The 20,189-nt window shown below is 41.3% G+C and overlaps 1 protein-coding gene across 7 annotated transcripts in view; it reads right to left on the minus strand.

The window, feature by feature from the left end:
• Window positions 1-18,259, minus strand: part of TTC39B (tetratricopeptide repeat domain 39B) — a 96,097-nt gene extending 77,838 nt beyond the window's left edge. For 3 of the 7 annotated variants that reach the window (XM_021380424.1, XM_021380417.1, XM_021380423.1), the window contains exon 1: window positions 18,136-18,259. Coding sequence is in view for 3 of the 7 variants with exons in the window: in XM_021380417.1 (XP_021236092.1) it covers window positions 18,136-18,180 (45 nt within the window). In the remaining 4 variants the exon portion in view is untranslated. Of the gene's footprint in view, window positions 1-7,499; window positions 7,587-12,504; window positions 12,625-14,519; window positions 14,616-18,135 lie in introns of those variants that run through there. The other 4 variants (XM_021380419.1, XM_021380418.1, XM_021380420.1 and 1 more) reach the window with 4 other exon arrangements.

Here is a 20,189-nt window from a genome sequence, read left to right on the forward strand (position 1 = left end):
CAATTTGATGCTAACACAATGGCATAACTTCAAAAGATACAGTCCTAGTACATAAGAAGATAAGATGTTCACTTGGGTTCATGTGACTCCACAAAATGTACTAAGATAAAAGCTACTATGAAAAGGGAATTTGGAAGATCCACTTGACATACACCAGACTATGAGATCTGTTTTATGTTTACAGTTCCAACAGAATCTTCAGTTTTTTTCTCATAAGGGTAGATCTGCCCAGGTGCCTCACAGAGCATTCCCACATCTATTTCCTTATTTCAGTGCTCTTAATGCAGGTGGGGAAACAAAACCTGACAGCTTTCATCTAGGCTGCCCTGGACACCACGTTACCATGGGATGCTCAAAATAAATCGAAAAAAAAAACCACAGTAAAACTGGAAGCAGTGACAGCCCGTGTAGAAAGACTTTTACTTCCACTCATGAAAGATTTTCAGTTTGCCGACTGAAAAGGACTCCTCATCAGCTGAAAAAGCAGAGAGAGCTGAATGGTAAAGGAAAATCTCTTAAGTCATTTGTTTCATACAAACTGACTTGATGAAAAAGTAAGGTGATAGTTCTTCCTATTTCTTCCCATTTCTGCATGAGATTATTTCCAGCATGATCTTCGACCAAACGGTTTGACAAAGGTATCTATTTTATGATGATTAAAAATATCTTTTATTACTGCTTCATAAATTTGAATTTATTTTTGCCTTGCTAACTTCTTCATTAGGAAGTTTACATATTTGCTAGTAAACCAATTTTTCAAAAATATGAAATTCATAGTTGTCAAGAACAGATTTCTTCAGACCAGAGAAGAAAGAAAATGTCTCACCTCCCTCAGATTACATTCATTTTGATAGGAGTGCCATTAGCTGCATCTGAACTCAGCTGCTGACTCTGCCGATCAACTCCAAAGAGAGCAAAAAACAAAGCAGCTTGTTAATACTCAAGAACAGGGACTAAAGAAAATGGAAGTAAACCAAGAAGCATTGATATTGTAGTAAACACATTTCTAATGCTGAACTGTCTTAAAATCAAGACAATTTCAAAGATAAGCTACCAGCCAAAAATGTGTGGTAGGAAAGAATAGCTTCACCTTTCAAGCAAAGTGGAAACACGCATGCCTACTGACAAACAGGACTTAATCCTGCACTAAACAGCATGGGAAAACAGAAGGACTAAAAAAAGAGGGGTTTTTGGATGCAGCTCCTCTTGCTTTGTCAAAGTCACAGAACAGCTGGTGAATTAATGTGAACTAAAAAGCTACTTTCCAAAACATCTGCTCATCATAAGTAATTAATCATGCATTTTCTTCCAATACCACTACTCAGAAGCTGAAACAAACGCCACCGCATTCACTTAATGAAACAGCAGGGACTATACTATCACAGAGTAAAGCAGGCATTTCCAAGCCATGGCTCACAGGCTACATGCAGCCCAGCCCAGCCCACCCTGCACCAACCTCTGCCCTGTGCCATCACACCGTCAGCTCTGCCTGGCCAAGCAGCACAGCCCAGCTCTGGGCACACACCCATCACTTGCAACAACCAAACACTGGTGTGCGATGGGCACTATCTGGGCTGAAACCATGATACAGGAAGGACACAGTGCAGTGCTAACTCAAGTGATGGGAAATAAGTTTATAAATTTTGATACTTTGGCCATATACAATCCCATGAACAGCAAAAAAAGAAAAACAATGCAGCTGTGCTTTCCATTTTGATAAAGGAACTTTGGAACAGGTTTCAAGACTGCTGAAAAAATAATTTTTGGTATATTCGTGCTTCTATTTTCAGTCAATGTAAATACACTAAAAATTTTCAAACTGAATGTTCTGAGTTTGAAATCAGATATTCAACTCAAAGAAAAATTTTATTACGTCTCTTTACTAGATTTCTATAAGATTTATCTTCCCAGAGAAAAATATCCCTCACTTGACAACCACCTATTATCCACACCATTGCAGTATGTATATTTGTGAGAAATTTTTTTCAAGGATAAAGTAGAGAAAGAGTAAAATTCCATCAAAAATCTCTGACAAACATCTGGAGAGCTCACTAAGAATTGCTGCCACCGCCATCAAGACAGACTGATGCAATGATTTCACAAAAACAGAGTCACATATCCCAATAGTTTTATGGCTTTGTTGCTCTTTTTTTTTTTCAATTAAAAATATTAAAGATTAAAATAAGATTTGTTACTTGTAGAATATATTATGTAGTTAGTGTATACAAGTACTGCTCTGAAAATAATGCCTCCTATTTTATTATGTTGGCCCACAACATCAGAGGTGGATGTCAGTGGTATGGCAGTAGAGGTTGAACCTTCCCACCAAAATTCCATTACATGCTGTTGCCATGTGACAGATGGCAGCAGAGGGGCAGCCTGACAAAATAGCATCTGATATAAAGTGCATACAAAGCAAATATGTAGAAGAGAATTCCTCCATGCAGAAAATGTTGCACCTATTGACATTAATTGACTCTTGCTGAATATTTATGGAGATCAAACAGCTGATGTGAGCAGAGTGAGGCAATGCCTAGCACATTTAAGCAGTGGTGACAGCAGCTCATTTCTGCTGATGCAGATTTGTGTTACTGCAGCAAGAACGTTCATCAGTGGTGAAAAATGTATAGCTAATGGTGGTGACTACGCTGAAAAGTAGTGTTTTGTAGTTGAGAGTTTCCTCTATTAAACAGTCTTATTCTGCTCTTTGCATCTGCTGTAGTTTCCACGAGAATAAATGGGAGGCATTACTTTTGGGTTGGCCGACATATCCAACCCAAGACAATTCATCTTCACTCAGTGCAGCCCAGGGAAGCCAAAAGGTTGGACGCTCATGGTATAATGCTTGATGACAATGGCTATAAGCTTGGAAACTCTTCCAGTATTGCTTTTCCCAAGATAACCTGTGTTTCGTCTACCACAAAGAATTACATAGCCTATAAAAGGAGGCTTTCTAAAAACCTCATTTAAATGCATCCTCAGTTGTCATCATTCTACAGATTTCCCCACCTCCTTCACATAGCAATTTATTTTATGGCTTAAACAAACACACACAGATAAGAATAGCTCAAGTCATAGCTATATTACAAGCGATTGTTTAAAAAAAAAAAAGACTACTTGATATGTGTAAGGGAGTGCTGTTGCTGGGAACTCACATGCTTCAGAGACAGGATCTATTATTGTTGGTTGGTATTTGGTATCAGCGGAAGCAGTTAAAGAATAGCACTCTAATTTTTTAAATAATAATAATGAACCTTCACTTTTATCTTAGTAATGTGACACACCAATAGCATGGCTAAATACAGTGCAAGGTATCTGAAGTATAACACTGACTTACACTTGTTCTTGTATCATAAAAAGAAATAACGATCTCCGAAAGTTCAAGCAAGAAGAGTATCAGTGCTTCTCAGCAGTCTGTCACTAAGTTAAACTTGAAAACCGAAGTTACTAAAGTTAGCATACGTTTTCATCATGACAAGAGTTAACTTCTAGTTCTGTCAGCCAGGATCCAAACAGAGCATCCAAAGCCCACTACACTCCAACTAAAAAAGAGATTTGGCACCATATGAAGGGTTTTGAGCTGCTTCAGAAGTGGTGGGTACTGAAGCATAGCTCCTCTTAGCACCTCAACTGCCTATGCTGGGCTGGTTTTTCAAATGGAAGGTCCTCTCTACACACCATGCAACTGATGCTACATGGACTAGGCAGGATGCACTGATCACACAGAGGGCTCAAATAGGAAACCTCAGTCATCCAAGAATCTTGGAAGTGATCGTGGACTGGTCCAGAGGCAAAGACTTCAAATTTTGCGAGAGGAGGAGATGACGTGCGTTAAAGAGGCCCCACTGCACAGTCAATCATCAGAAAATGAGAAGCAATACGTCTTGTTCTCTGATGGGTCCTGCCATTCTGGGAGAAAGCATCAGAGATGGAAGGCTGTTGTACAGAGTCCTACATGACAACTTGCACACATTGCTGAAGGAGAAGGTAAATCCAGCAGATGTGCAGGACTGAAGGCAATCCAGCTGGCTTCAGATATTGCTGAATGAGAGTAGTGGCCAGTGATCTCTCTCTGTACAGCCTCAAAAATGGTGACAAATGCCCTGTGGGGGGGTTACAGCAACGGAAGCAGAACAACTGGCAGCAAAGACAAAACACTGTGAGAAGCTCCACTGTGGAAAGATATCGATGTCTGGGTAGAGAACATGGCTACAAAAGTACACTACGTAGATGCCCTCACACCAAAGAGCTGTGCCACTGAAGAACACTAAAATAACCATGTCATGGTTTTATGATTTTTGTTATCGGTTTTCCACATCACAACTTAATGTAGTGCACTGGGAGTTAAGAAGTTAATGCTGCAGTTCCATGGATTATTGTACCTGCTCTCAGAAGAGAAAGAACGAACTACAGCTCCCAGAAGACTTCATTATTCCGTTTCCCATTCAGGGGGAAAGAAAAAACTGACTGGGAGTCACAAGACTGTCATCCCTTCTCTTTCTGCTCATCTTGCAGTGTGTGCTCCCCAACCATCTCACCTTCAGCGTTAGAGTAAGGCCTTCGGTTTTTGGACACTCATTTTTTTATTAGCTACAATTCCAATTATACTGTATTATATTCTATTATCTCACATTCTATTACCATATTTAGTACATAAGTTTTCTCCCTTAGCTCACTGCCACTGTTTTGTTCCCAGGCCCATCTCCCTGCCTTTTCCCTCTCCCCTTTTCCCTTTCCCAGGGTATGAGTACCCCACCCCCGTTAGTCACAGAACCAGGCCAAGACCTGGCCAGAACAGTGACAAACCAGCAGGTGGATCAGGCTGCTACGATTGGAGGGGCTCTGGTAGATCTGGACTGGCAACACAAGGGTGAATTATTTCCAGCTCAGTAGGCCCGTGACATCTCAGGCTATCAAGGAAGAAATGCAACTTATAGATGGGCTCAGGATCAAGGGCTGGACTTGACCATGGATGCTGTTGCACAGATTATCCATGAATGTGGCACATGCACTGCAATTAAGCAAGCCAAGTAGATAAAGCCTCTCTGGCATGGAAAATGACAGCTGAAATAAACATGAGGCCCAGCAGACTGATTATATCACCCTCCCACAAACCCAATACAGCAAGAGCTACATGCATACAGTAGTGGAAGCAACTATTGGATGGCTGGAAACACATTTCATACTACACACCACTGCCTGAAATACTATCCTCTGCCTCAAGAAGCAAGTCTTGGCAAACAGAGGCTTGCTGATGTTTGTGGGGTTTTTTTTGTTTGTTTTTAATCTATGTTAAATAAGTGTTCATGGTTGAGATTTAGATGTTCTTACTGAATTCCCAAGCCTTTCTCCAGTGAAGATCATGTTATCAAGTAATAGTTACCAAGCTTTGACGAGGTTTCTACTTGCATAATCAAGTTCATGCTAAGCATGAGTGACTCAGAGTGGGAAGTTGCAAAACTTCAACTCCAGTCTCTCTCCTCTTACCTCACAACATAAGTGGCTATTCATCATTGTTGAAGACAAAAAACAACAAAACACAAGTAAATTATTTAAAAAAAAAACTCGAAAGTCTCATGCATTTCAGAATGTATAAAACAGAAAGGCACAGTGTTATGTCAAGCTGCAATTACATACTGAAAATTAACTTTGACTTGGGACACAAAAGTAGTAGACAGTGAAGACTACATACCAGTAAAGAAAAAGAAGAAAAACATAAATAGCAAAAAAGAGTACACTGTGTTGTCCTGAACTTCACAAGTCTATTTAAAAAAAATGCTTACTGATTATACAGATTTGTAAAGCTTCAAAGAAAAATCCTATTTACTTAACAGGGTCACTGTATACCTATTACAGATACCTTAAACAAAAGCATCACTTCTTACCAATTACATTTCCCCTGGAAGAATAATTTGATAGCATTCAAGAATGCTTATCAGTTACAATGCAATCAATAATTCTAAATAAGTCTCATTATAGAGACACCACTTTGGAACTGCTAACACTTTTTAGAGACGAATCCAAGCTGAAGAACAATCTGTTCATTTTGTATTAAAAATGACTCAGTGTCAGCTTTCTCTGCCTTTCTTTATTTCATCAGCTGTACGAAACAGAAATTAGTACGAGCATCTAGGGTATTAACCTCCCCACCCTCCCTCGGTTAAGTATTCTCTGGACTACATGGCTGATCAATTATTTGTATAGAATGTAACAGCAGCTGCACACATAGCTCCAAAGAGTTCTGTTTTATAGTGAAAATCTACTGAACCGATTATCCTTAAGTGGATCATTTCCTTCAAAAGAAGCCCTTGCTGCAATAACAGTAATAGCAACAAGGTTATTTGTGATAATGTTTTTCTCATTATAGAACAGGCAAGTCTCTGTGGATATCTTCTAATCTACCAGTAGCACAAAGTGCAGAAACAAAGCAGCAGAGCTTTAGAAACTAACATTATCTAGAATTGAAGACATCTGTACAGGATTAAAGCAATGACTTTTGTCCAAAGCACAGCCTGTTCCCGTGATGCAAGAAAGTGAGAGAGACTATCTTCCATCTCTCCTAGAAACAATTAGATTTTTTTCATTAGAGCAAAAAAAAGCATCCTCTTAAAGAGAAGATTTAACTTCCTTACTAGTAAAAAAAATTAACAAATTATTAGCTGTTTTATACATGTGTTCTGAAAAGTCCATTCTGTTTCTACCAGAATCAGAGCAAGACGAACAAAAGCCTGATATGAAAATATCATGTCACAACCAGAACATGTATCACATTAAGTTATGCTGAGAAGAATCAGATCTTGACTCAACTGGACAGTAAACTGAAGGCTTTCCAGGCCACCTAAAGCCAAGTACAAACAAAGTTTGTACCTGAGTGTACCAGTTCACCTGAATTTATGAGGATAACTCTTTATCAACAAATATCATAAGTAAAATCTGTTTTCAGATTTCACTAACATAAAGTAAGAGCTAACTTACTAAGATCCCCCTTAAGTTTGCTGTGTGTCACATGGCTATGACTTTGTTTCTTAAGTCAAAATTCCCTCTATTTTAACTCTTCATCCAGTATGATCCCCAGGCAGAGCTTGCTTATTTCCTCAAGCATTAAAGGAAAGCTACAGCATCCAGAAAAAATACACTGATGCACTGAATTCAGCATGCATTTTCCTACAGAGAAGTCACACCACCTATTTGTGTATTTAGGTTTGTTGAAGACACAGAGATGGACGGTTTCCTCCGTCACACACAGATATGATACAGCTTATTGATGTCATGAGCAATTTAAAGTCTTTGGAAGTTTTACAAAGAATGTAATAACAACAGAAAGAATATACAGTTGTTGCTGGATTCGATCGTTCTGCCCAAGGGATCGTTAACACATCACCATAAGTATAAGGTTACACTTATAGTATGCCAGTGTGTTTAGGACACTGTTCACATGCACTTTCCCTCCTTCAGTGTTGTTACTTTGCATTTCTCTGTAATATTAAGCATTTACTCACGGGAAGTCAAAGAATTGGCTCCTTCACAAGTTCACACTGCAGTAAATGCCTGGTGAACTGGACTGTGATGACTCATGCAATGGAAAAGGAAACCCCACATGACTGCACTGTCCAATCTAAAACACTGAACCTCCACAAGCCACTTCCTCCAGCACTCAGGCACATAACACAGAAAAGCCAGACCCATTATGCAAGGTGTAGGGTGCTTCTTTTAACTATGGAAGGTGCAGACAGACTACTAGCTATGCCAGCCTGACAGTGAACTATTCACATCACATCTGATCTCCGCCCACTGCTGATATCCATATTCATTTTCACTTTAGCCTGTAGTCATTATATAAATGAAACCTTTTTTTTATTAGTTTGTGGATACTGCTATAAATGTTTTTCAAATCTCACATGACTTAACTCATTTGCATGATCTAAAGCAACCAAATTATACCATGATTTATAATCTAAACAGATATAAGTCACAAAACACAACTTAAGTTTTACCTTCCTAGGTAGCATAACATTATGTGCTTTATTGCCTCTACAGCACCAGCCAATGCTAAATATAATTTTGTGTGTGATCACTGATGACTGGGCAGTGAGCAGATTCAGAGCAGCCTTGGGGAGAATGACTTGGAGATAGTGGTGGACAGAAAACTGAACATGAACTGACAATGTGCATTTGCAGCTCAGAAAACCAGCCATATCCAGGGCTGCATCAAAAGAAGAGTAGCAAGCAGGTCAGAGGAGGCAGTTCTCCCCCTTTACTCTGTCTCGTGAGACCCTACCTGCAGTACTGCCTTCACTTCTGCGGCTCCCAACAAAAGGAAGATGCAGACCTTTTTGTGCATTTCTAGAGGAGGCCATGGGGATGACCAGAGGGCTAGAGCAGCTCTCCTACGACAACAGGCTGAGATCTGAGCTTGTTTGCTCAGGTGAAGAGCAAGTCTTGGGGAGACCTCACTGCAGCCCTCTTGCACCTAAAGGAGGCCTACGGGAAGGACAGGGAGGGACTCTTCATCGGGGAGTGTTGTGATACAACAAGGGTAATGGTTTTAAGCTAGAAGAGGGTAGATTCAGATTACAACCAGGTCTAGTGGGAGGTGTCCCTGCCTGCAGCAGATGATGCTTAAGATCTCTTTCAACCCAAATCATTTATGATTATAGCCAAGAGCAGGAGAAACATGCCTCACAGACAACTAAGAATATAGGTTCTATATCCTGCCTTGCTATCAAAAGTAGTTTAGCTTCTCCTTTTTACACTCCACCTCTCCTTGTAACAGCAGAGTACTTTCACAGACACAAAACAATTCACAATAGTAAAGTGATCTAGGCTTAAAAAAATATGCAAGCACATTAACAACACTAGCTCTTCCAGGAAACTGAGGAGTCTCTTCTGTATTCTACTAGCAGGACAAACATACACACTGACAGGAATTTGAAGTAATTGCCTGTTGGCCAAGGGGGCTGGTTTCAGCTGGGCTTCTTTAAATTTGTTTTGGGGTTGTTTGTTGTGTGCGTGTGCGCGTGTTGAGACTAGCTAAAACTGATCACAATCCACATGCCATGCTTGCAACTCTTCAGCTATTCAGAGGAAAAATATAAGCCCCTTCCCACTTCTCAACCTTGAATCGTTGTCTCCGTACCTTTTTCTGTTTATAATAAGTCCTTTAGTTGTGTCACTGCAGTCACCTTTGATGAAACACTTGCAAGCTAAACAATTGATTCTGAGGCACCACTGAGGTATATACAGAGTTCTAGAGTCTGAGTAACTACTTGTGTACTTTCCCATATTACTGAATGAACTCAAGAGGAAGACAAAAATTCCACCAAAGCAGTGAGATGGACTTCAAGACAGCCTACCATAATCGGTTTTTTTTTATTTGGACTTTAACATTCATTTGGTGCTGACTCACTGAGAAGTATGTTTACTCTGAAATTTAGATACCCAACTCATACTTTCTGATTTTCTCAGCATGACTCAGTCTACCATAAAAATAGTTCAGTTTGGAATCACAAAATACCCTGTGTTGGAAGAAACCTGTGAGGGTCATTAAGCCTAATTCCTGACTCCCAAGGGGTAACCTAAGAGTTAAAACGTATACCTAGTAACATTATCCAAATGCTTCTTTAACACAAACATGCTGGGGGCTGTGGTCACTTCCCCACGAGCTTGTTTCACTGCTTGACCACCTTCTAATGAAGAACTTCTTCTTAACAACCAATCTGAACTTCCAAATGCAACACTATGACATTACCCCACATCTTATCACCTATCACCAGAGAGAAAAGGTCAGCACATCCCTCTCCACCCCCCACCACAATAAAGCTGTAGAGAGCAGTGAAGTCATCACATGATCTTCTCCAAGCTGGGGAAAAAAAAAAAAAAAAAAAAAAAAACAAGAATCCTCAGTTACTCCTCACAAGTCATGCTCTTTCACCATTTATTACTGCCCTCCTTTGGACTCACTCTAATATTTTTTGGGTTCCTCACTATAAGGAAGATACAAAAGCGCACACACTACTTGAAGGGAAGCTGCACTAGTGCCAAGCACAGTGGGACAGTTACTTCTTTCAACCAGTTAGCTATAGTGCATTTAATACACTTCAGAATAAGGATGGTCTTTTTGGTTACCAGTGCATGTTGTTGAATCGTACTGACCTTACTATTTACCAAAACCCCCTAGATCCCTCTGTGCAAAGCTGCACTGCAGCCACTTTTACCCTAACCTGCAAGTGCATCCACGATTGCACTGTCCCAGGAACAAAATCGAGCATTTGTTTTTGTTCAATTTCATGCACTCCAATCTGATCATCTCTCTCTGTAAGGCCTCTCTATCCCTGAAAGTATCAATGGCTCCTCCTACGTTAGTATTATCTGCAAGCCTCATTCATGTGCATTGAACTCTTGTGTCCAGTTCACAAATTAAAAAAAAAAAAAAAGAAGAGAGAAATGCACTAAAATTGAGCTTTGGTGAACGCTGCTAGTGACTGGTGGAGCCTAACATCACCCCATTTACCACAACCTTTTGAACGTGACCCTCTGGCTAAATGCATTGTGCACTTGTCCAGCTTTATGCTGGGCATTTTGTTCTGAGAAGTACCACAACAGGTACTGCAACAGACACTAATAAAAACTTTGGTACAATACAAAATCCCTACATTCACTGCCTTCTCTTTGTCCACAAGCTAGGTAACCTTGTCAAAAAAAAAAGATACCAAGTTAGTAATGCATGATCTCCCCTTTATGAACCCACGATGGTACTGACCAATGACTGCATAGTCTTTCTAGCTCTTTTCAGTAACTCCCAAAACAATCTGTTCCATAACTTTACAAGGCAATGAAGAGAGTCTGACAGGCTATCAAGTCTTCCTTCTTGCCTTTCTTGAAAACTGGAAGAACATTAGCTATCTTCCAAATGACTGGGTCATCTTTAGACTCTAGAGACTGCTGATAAGTAAGAGAGATATCTCAACAGAGGGAGCTATAGCCATATACAGCTATTTAATACAAATTACATTAAAAGACAGGCACTAAGCTACTACCAAATCTCTCTTTCCTAAGACTTTAAAGAAACTTTGCTTAAGCTCAGCAGACTGCAACTTAGTACAGTCAGCTACTTCAGTGGTGTCAGGCAACAGTATGTTAGCAGATACATTTAAATGGATTTTCCAGAGTTGTACAGATGGAGAATCTTGGTATGAAAAGTATTTACCAGGCATAGATTGACATATTCGTTAATTCTAAATTTACACCAATGGATCTTGTCTTGAGGTTTCTATTCTTTTCTAAATTTACACACTTAAATTTAGCTGAAAGCTTTGGCTCCAATGTTTACTTCCTAAGACCTTCAGGCTTGCCCTGACAAAAAAAAAACAAAAAACAAGAAGATAAATAATTCATTATAAAGATATAATAATTGGATACAAATGGCTCAGAAAAAAAATTATTCTTCCTCATGGTAGTTAAAAAGATTACTTTTCAAAATACTTTGCTTGCAGGGAAGGCCCTAATAATCTACTTTTATTACAGTTCTCATGCTTTTTTAGTATTTATTTTGTAGTTTATAAAAAAAAAAAATCAAGAAGCTCTTAAACTTCCCATCATACACTATTTCTCCCTTCAAAGTCATTATTTGCAACAGTTTTCATCATACAGTGTTGTCTCCCTGAATTAAAATGGGAGAAAACTTCTGTAGAGAACACGCAGTACTTAAGATTTATGGCATATTTCTTCAGCACTTTCTAGCCAGGTGAACTTCAAGAACTCAAAAACCCTTCCAAGTTTGCCTCATCTAAAAGGCTTCCTTTCCAAAGCCACAAATGGTAATTCTATATCTCTAGGGAATATTTAGCAGCAAACTCAGCTTTTGCCACACAACCATACAATAGCCATTTAACAATGAATTAGCATTCACATTTATTTAAAAACAAAAAAACATTAAATGAAAGCTGGAAGCTTAAAAACTTCGCAGAACAGGATACAAAAAAAAAAAACACACACAAAAAAAACATACTTCATTTAGCTTGCTATCCCACTGGACTGGTAAACAACTGCCACAAGGTAGACAATCTAAATAAAACAGTTTCTTTCTAGTCTATCAGTTCTTGGTGAAAATAAAAGCCAGTAGGACATTACCTTTATAACCAAAAATTCCCTCAGCTTAAAGCTAGTAGGAGTATTTCTTTCTACTGGCAACCTGTTACCAGTTATAGCCAGGTGTTATTCCTCACCTCCTAAACATTACACTTCTTAGAACCTACAGTACTGTCAATAGGTGCCAAAGACAAAAACAACCACCCTCAGAATTATGTTTCTACAAAACATTCTCTCTCTTTTCTTGAACATCCTCAAGAAGAGATTTCTTGAAAGCAAGAATGTGCATGATTCTAGATCCTGGGAAGAAACCAAAGCACTGCTACACACTCAAACACTACTTCATAAAGTTTTATTTACTACTCTATTGAACAGTGAATAAGTAAGAGAAGTGGAATAAAAACATGATACACTCACCACATCATGACAAAAGATCACTGCAACTAAGGTCGGAGGTATGAGATTATCTTGCCTTGCTGTGTGGTAATTATCTCACTTCCCCGACTTCAAAGAAGACGGCAGGTAAGTCTTTTCTTGCTTGGTAAAAAAAAAAATCTTGCTTTTAGTACTCGGTACTTGGGAATACATCCACAGTTCGTGACATTTACTTATTACTAACTTAGCTGAAGTGTTCTTGACCCCGAAAGGGCTTAAAAAAGCAGGAAAAATCTCTAACACTTAACACAAACTTCTCACCTGTTTCAGACAGGTCTGTCCAAGCAGGCACCTCACCACCTATGGCACAAGAATCTTGGACAGATCCAGTCTATCATCTAAACACACATCAACAGCAGCATAGACTCACCTCTAAAAATAAATTCTCAAGTCTTGTCTGATATCATTCTCTTTTCAAAAAGAGATTAGAGCCTCACTATTTCTTCTCCCTTAAGTATAATACTCTTCCTATTAATCCAGAAGTAGCAGTGAGTGTGAATATCATTGCACACCAAATGGTTGTGGTCTGCCAGGCTGTGTTCCTGATGCCAGCCTGACGTCCTCATGCCACAAAAGAAATGAAAGCAGCATTATTTATTTGAAGCTTTCCTTGCTTTTGCAAGTGTATATTTGCAGAAACAGATGTGCTTCCACAAAATCACAATTCTCACACAGATTTACTCAACAAGAAGCAGCAATCTATCCCTTTCTAAGTTTCTGTATAAAGTAGAACCATCTAATACAATGGATGGAGAACTCGTAGCTACAGTTACGAAAACAGCCATACCTGCAAGGTCAGTAACTTCCATTGCTCAAAGTAAAGTAAATGCTTCATTAAAAAAATCTTAGATGCTGCTTTCCACAACAGTACAGCCACAGTTCAATGTGCAAAAAAACAAAACCTTCAGAAATAACTGACTATTCCTTTTTGTTCAGCTTTTTTTTTTTTTTATCTCTATAGATACAGCAAATATTTCCCTATTTAAAAAAAAGTCAGAGAGAAGTAAAGGCAAATTGTAAGAGATTGAAACAGTCTCACTTCACAGGTACTTAGCTTTCCCAAAAGTTTAGCTTTGCCTCTATAAGAGGCATCCTGAGCTTCCCATATCATGGCAGCCTGTAATATTTTCCTTCGTGTTTTCACTGAAGAAATCTTCAGCGTACTGAATAACGTAGTTATTTTGAAACCCCACATTCTGCCATGTCTGCTTCCTCAGTGGACCTTACTACCACTAGAAGCTGTGTGTACACACGCAGTGAGCCATAAACCAGGCTTTACTGATGTTTGCACTGACTTGCAAACCATTAACCACTATAACCCCACTTTTTCTCACATACCTCTCTCTGAGAACCAACCAAAGTGAACATTAAATAAGAAAATTTAATTGGAACATGTTACATATGCTTCCTCTACCTCTCCAGGAAACTAACAAAGACTTAAGTCACACTACTTCAAGTTCATTCACAGTTAAACAAGGGGCTCAAACAGATGAACAAAACAAGCTTCAGGATGCCAACTAGAACATGGAAAAATATAAACAAAAATAGTTTGCCATATCTGAACAGTACCAGTAGGTAATAGAAAAATTGAAGAACACATCTTGAGGTCACAAGAAAAAAATCATGTCTTTCAATAAGTACATCTATGGGTAAAATGGATGTAAAATGACATTCTGTCAAGGTCATGGCATATTTTACTTAAAATAAAGAACCTTTGAACTTCAGAAATGGAAAGAGCAGCCTAATTTTATTCATTAAGGAAGAAACTGTTACTCTTACTTAGTTTTCCCTTGGTCCTTTTCTTATCTGTGCTGCTGGGAAAGCTTTCCCCTCAGCTCAGACAGTGATGTGCTCCGGTAGTAGGAAAGGCCAAAACAGGAACAGGAGAAACAGCTGAGCAAATCCCAAAACACAAGCCTTTAGAATAAGTTGAAAAAAGGAAGTTCAAATTGCGAGTCCTTCAACTCAGCAAGATCTACTTCTTAAGCAGTCCTTACCTGATTTGTATGGTTTGTCTCTTTGACAGTAACCATGCTTCAGGAGAGGAAGTGCCCTCACTACTCCTTCTTAGCTCCAACTCACAAAACTTCTCACTTTAAGGAAAAAAAAAAAAAAAGGTGCCATATCAGCTTGCTTGAGCTTCCTAAAGTTCCCAGGAGGAAGAGGAGGGCAGCTACAATCATTTCTCCCTATTGGCATTCTTTTTCCAGGCTAGAATTATCAGCCAAAGCAGCAAAAAGTTATCAGAGTAAACATTTGCAAGAGAATGGACAGCACAGCAGGCTTCTTTAATACGAAGTACATTACTATATTAGGTTACTGGTGAAAACAAGAACTCTATAGTATAGTTTGATTACAAGTGCAGTAGCTGCAGCAACTGTGAATAAAAAGCTTTGAGTACTTAAATAGAGAACTAAGGAATACAAATTTTCCTTAACAAGTTAGGCTAGTGCTGAGGCACATATTAGCTGAATTGATCAACTTGTCCTTAATACAGGCCTTAGAGTTAACCAAAGCAAGGGCACAAAATCACTTTCAGATCCCTACATAATCCTTAGCCTAGCTGGCTGTGGCCAAACAAGACTTGCCTGTAGCACCCAGATACTTCTTGAGCATGATCCTTTTTTTCTGGGCACAACCCTCACAGGCACAAAGACCAAGGATGGGTTTGTTTGTTTGTTTTTTCTTAATGGATAGGGAATCCCCAAGTAACCAATTAAGCTGGCTTTAAGACTTTGAAAAACCAGGGCAGCACAGAGTGAACCTAATGGGAAGCAGATCTGGCCCACTATTTTAAGTAATCTTTAGACAGTAGAGGGGGGGAGAAGGGGAAGGCTTAAAGTTTTGCTTGAAGACCGCTGTGGCCAGGAATATTATTTTGCCCCAAGCATATCTGCCCTAGATTTGCAACCTGTTCCAGAAGAATACCAATAAGAATACTTTTAGTATACAAATTCAATGCTAATAGCTGTTGAAGTGCATATAGCGTATGTTCTGAGTTCACAACTAAACACATCACAGGTGGATACTCACTCTGATAACACAGCAGCCAGGAAAATAAATCCTGGTAGAGGAACACACACACACTCTTAGCACCTTGAAATCATCACATAGGAAAATCCTGAGTTTGATAACCATTTGTTTCTGCCAGATGAGCATACTCACAACACTATCTCATTCACACTTAGTGTGAACACACTTGAAGGCTTACGTCTTCAATTCCAGTTGTTGTTCTTTAAAAAAAAAAAAAGCAACACCTAAACTGCTAGACTTGCATAGTCTGTGGAATTAAACAAAGGCATACACTTCATAGTACTTCCTTCTAATGCCCACTGGAAAGCCACAGCTGAAGGACAAGGCATAAACCAGGAAAAATAAATATTTCACTGAGCTACAAGGAAGCATAAGGAAAACCATAGTTTATATCATCATTGACTTCAGTAGTGAATAGCTAACTGCACCACTAAGTTTGGACTTTAGAGCAGTCTTCTTAGCTGGGACCTAGTTAGGTTCCCTACAGGTAGGAAACAACTTCAAGAACATACTTAAAGCTTCGGGGATGAACAAAGTATTCCCAAATTCCTTCAGAGAAAAATGCTATGTTAAGATCTACATTCATACAGCACTAAGTATGTTTAAAAAAAAAAAAACAGTTCATATATTTCATGTTCCATGTAAACACCATTTAAAACCACAATGCTTTCAAGAACATAACTAGCAGTAACATTCCCCCACTTAAACACTTAATTAAAAAAAAAACAAAAAGGCACTTAAAAACAACTAGCTCACATCTGAAGTGCAGAACATCAAGCTTAATAGTAAAGTCTTGTGAGCCTGTAGATATAGGATTCAGTGGTATGGACAAGTTTTGTTACAGAAGTGACCATTCCCAGGATCAAGCCATTATCTGCCCTTCCTCCTTGAACTTTCAGACTCTACAAGGAAAAACATGAAGTCCTCACTCTATTACATATTCTGGCACATTCACAACTCTCTCATACTCCAGCAGGTCAAGCACAAGTTTCCATAGAGAATACAAGCTCTTCAGAGCTCATCTGGAAAAAGTTCGTGTGCTTTCTGCATACTATTGCATAAGTAAAGCCTCTTCCAGGTGCTTTTACATCTTTTACACAGTGTGGTACGGAAGCACTTTTTTCCTCTAAGAGACAAAGTACTGATACTTGACAGCAAACTTGTTGAATAATATTCAAACAATATATATTGCTTATACAGGACAGTTGGGCTACGGCTATATTGCTAACTACCTGTTCTACTGACAGTGAATTCCACCTATTTGCTTACCAATAGCAGCAGGAGCTGATTAATAACCTGTTCCCACTGGTACTTACTCACTCCTTACATGGGAAACAAACCTTTGCCTCCCAGAGATCACTGCCTGTACTTGGTGCCCTAAATGATTCACCCCAACACACAATGAGATAAAAGCATTTCACATTACGTCTCCACACTACAGAGTTAGGAAGCACCAAATTTTACAGAATGCCATGAGGTGCGGGCACTGGCGTATCCACACCTTCTAACTGAGGAAAGGATCAAGTTGGTTTTCTACTGTCTCATGCAAGAACAACTCTGTAACTGCCAAATACAGAACACAAGCGTTGTATAGAACCATACAGCATCCCAGTCCTACACACACATGCACTTGTCAGCCTCTCTGTTTTACAGGTATACACCGTATCTCAGCAACGGGGCAATGGCAGGTGTCTGTTTTAAAAATTCACCCTAGCAAGGTCTTTAAAAACAAAAAGAAAAAAAAAAAAGACAGGATAAAATCTATTCTGTGATTCATAAATTTCCCACAGCTAAGTTCTGCTGGAGCTGTGTGTTACAAACCTTTTCTGAAAGAGTTGTTGAGCATAAGCAACACTTAAAGTAGTGCTTTAAGAGCACGCAGCCAGAAGGCAGATAAGCACGGCAACACGTGCCCTCCCTGCCTCTGGGAGCTGCTCCTTCAGGAGCACCCTGCCTGGGAGACCCCGCTCCCAGTGCTACACTGCTGAGAGCGGTGGCGACGCAGCCAGTGCATCCTTCTGGCTGAGAGAACACCAAAAAAAGAAACGTTCGGGTAGCGGTGTTACGATGAGAGGCTTTGTGCTTGGACCGTTCACTGGGCAGCAGCCGAAGGGTGACAGCAGCAGCAGCTCACACCTGCCCGGCCCTGCACTGCTCCGCATCGCTCCCCAGGCCGCCCCCACCCACGCGGGGCCTACAGGGCACTCACTGCATCTTCCGGGACGGCCGCTCCCGGCGGCGGAGCCCGCGACACCTGCCGGCGCGCCCGCCTCTCCCCGCCGCCGCCGGGCAGGCGAAGTTGCGCGGAGCCGAGCGCTGACTCGGAGCTGAGCTCAAAAGGGAAGGGGAAAAATAAAGAGGAAAGGAAAGACGCGGTCCGGCGGCCGCTCGCTGCGCTGCAGGGGAAGAGGCCGCCCCCACCGCAACTTTCCTCAACTCCCGGCCGGGCCGGGCCGGGCCGGCTGCGGGACACAGGGACCGCAGTGCGGGGCGGGCGGGATGCGGGCAAGGAGGCCCGGCCTGCGCTGCCCCCACAGCGTGTCACCAGGGCCCGAAGTGCTGTCCGCAGCCCGCCGTTACCTCCTCGCCGCCGCTCTCCTCCGTGCCGTTTCCGACGCTCGCCATGTTCCCGCTCCGCTGCCCGCCGCTCCGAGATGAACGCGGCCGCCGCGCCCCGTCCCGCTCCCCGCCGCCGAGTCCCCGCCTCCCGGCCGCCCTCGCTCCGCCCGGCCCTGCCCTGCCCGGCCCCGCCACCGCCTGTCCTTGCCCCGGCCGCCTGGTTTGCGAGGAGCGGCGTTCGCCTCCTCCTCCCCGACCGCCACACAAGTCCGGTGTCCGCGCCCCCTCGTTTGCATGGCAGACCCCGCCCCAGGCAACGCGCCCGCTCTCTCCGTCTGCTCTGCGGCCGCGAGGCGCTGCCCGGCTCTGCCGCGGGGCGCAGGGCGCCCCTGGCAGCGGGGCCCGAGGATGTCGAGCTTGGCCGCCGCACTCTCCGATGGGTTTTTGCAGCGAGCCTCAGCTGGAGTCTCGGTCGCCCTGCGGCTGCCGCTGGCCCCGTTAAGAGTCCTCTCGGTGCTCTTTCTCTATCACTGAGTGTGGCAGCTGCTGCTGTGAGTGCTAACTTCTGCCCGCTGCTTCATGGTGAGAGCATCCGTGAGGTTACCACCTCAGGGAAACACACTTCCTGGCCTGCCTCGCGCCGATGAGGTCTTTCAGGGTAACGCTTCAGTACCCTCACTTGAGTGCATTCTTCTGTTTTACAAGATAGCACTCTTTGCAAGTAAGGTGTTACTGACTCACCGTCCTCCTATGTTCTGATTGCACCAGTGTGAGTTTCTTCACTGGCAACTTGCTGGAAGATGCTTCAGGACTGTTACATACCTCTCCAGGAGTGATCTGAAACACACCAGAAGTGTTTATGGTGCAGATGCAGCAGACAGGCCCACGCATGCCTTGTGTGTTTGATTCAGAGCAGTTAACACTGCCCACACAGCTCCACCTAAAATTCATGGAACCATTATACCATAGTTCTACACCGTTTACCACAATCACACAGGTTATCGTCTTCTGTTAAAGATGTGCCTCTGTTTCGGTTCTCCAGCTGTAAATCCAAGATGTCCTTTGTTTGGAGAAGAAGACTTTCCTCCTTGTCTAAAGCAGCTTTTAACACAGAGTGTATGAGGTAGTTAATGCATAGGAACCTCAAGTGCTGGGACCATGGTCCTTGAAGGCAGGAACCAGTTACATACCGCGTGCTGTAACATTTGCTCACATAGCCAGATAAACACTGCCAGTTCTGGCTACCATGAATGGAAACTTAGTCTGGTCTCTTACGTTCTCATACAAAATAGTGAAGGCTATAGCACCATCACTTAAAAGGCTAGGTTGGAAAAACCACTCTAATGTACAGAGTTTGTAGTTATAAGTAATTATTCTATGTGTAGGAGACGTCTACATTGGAGTTAGAGGTTTAATTAACACTGAAGGTCAAGGCTTAGGTCAACACAACTTCATCATGATTAGCTCTTGATAGACCTTGGTTTTATGATAGTATTCTTTGCTCGCCAGCATGTCCTTTAGCTCATTTATATTCCTTTGGACAAGTTACGGCTGTATCTGCTAGTGGTCTTTCTCTGGTCAGAACAAATTTATATGCTAAATGATCATGGTAGAGATAGCTACATCATATCATTCCTGACACAGGTCCCTGAGGCATGAAGAATACTACTGAGGTCTGAATACAGGCCCTGTGAAATGCAGAGGCATTACTGAGTTTTGCTTTGTCTTTGACAGGCTGCCACTGGGCACACTCCCATCAAAGTCATGGTAATAATAGTCAGAAGGTTATCTCAGAGCCCTCAGATTGGCTTTAATCAATTTTATCATGCTTACTCTTGACACCTGAAATCTAATCATTGAAGAAAAACCTCGCAAATTCATCTTTCTTGTAGCTTTTCATTTTTGAAGGTCAAAACAACAATAACAATCCACCAAAAACCACTTCTGAGCTTCTGAGCAGTATAGACAAGAATTAACAGGCCTTAATCCCCATGAAATACAAAGCATGTTGTAGTTCCCAGGCAGCTGGTGTTTCCATCCATTTGAATGTAGGTATATTTGCAGCAAGAATTAGG

Source organism: Numida meleagris, chromosome Z, assembly GCF_002078875.1.
Source record: "Numida meleagris isolate 19003 breed g44 Domestic line chromosome Z, NumMel1.0, whole genome shotgun sequence".
NCBI classification, from domain to species: Eukaryota; Metazoa; Chordata; class Aves; order Galliformes; family Numididae; genus Numida; species Numida meleagris.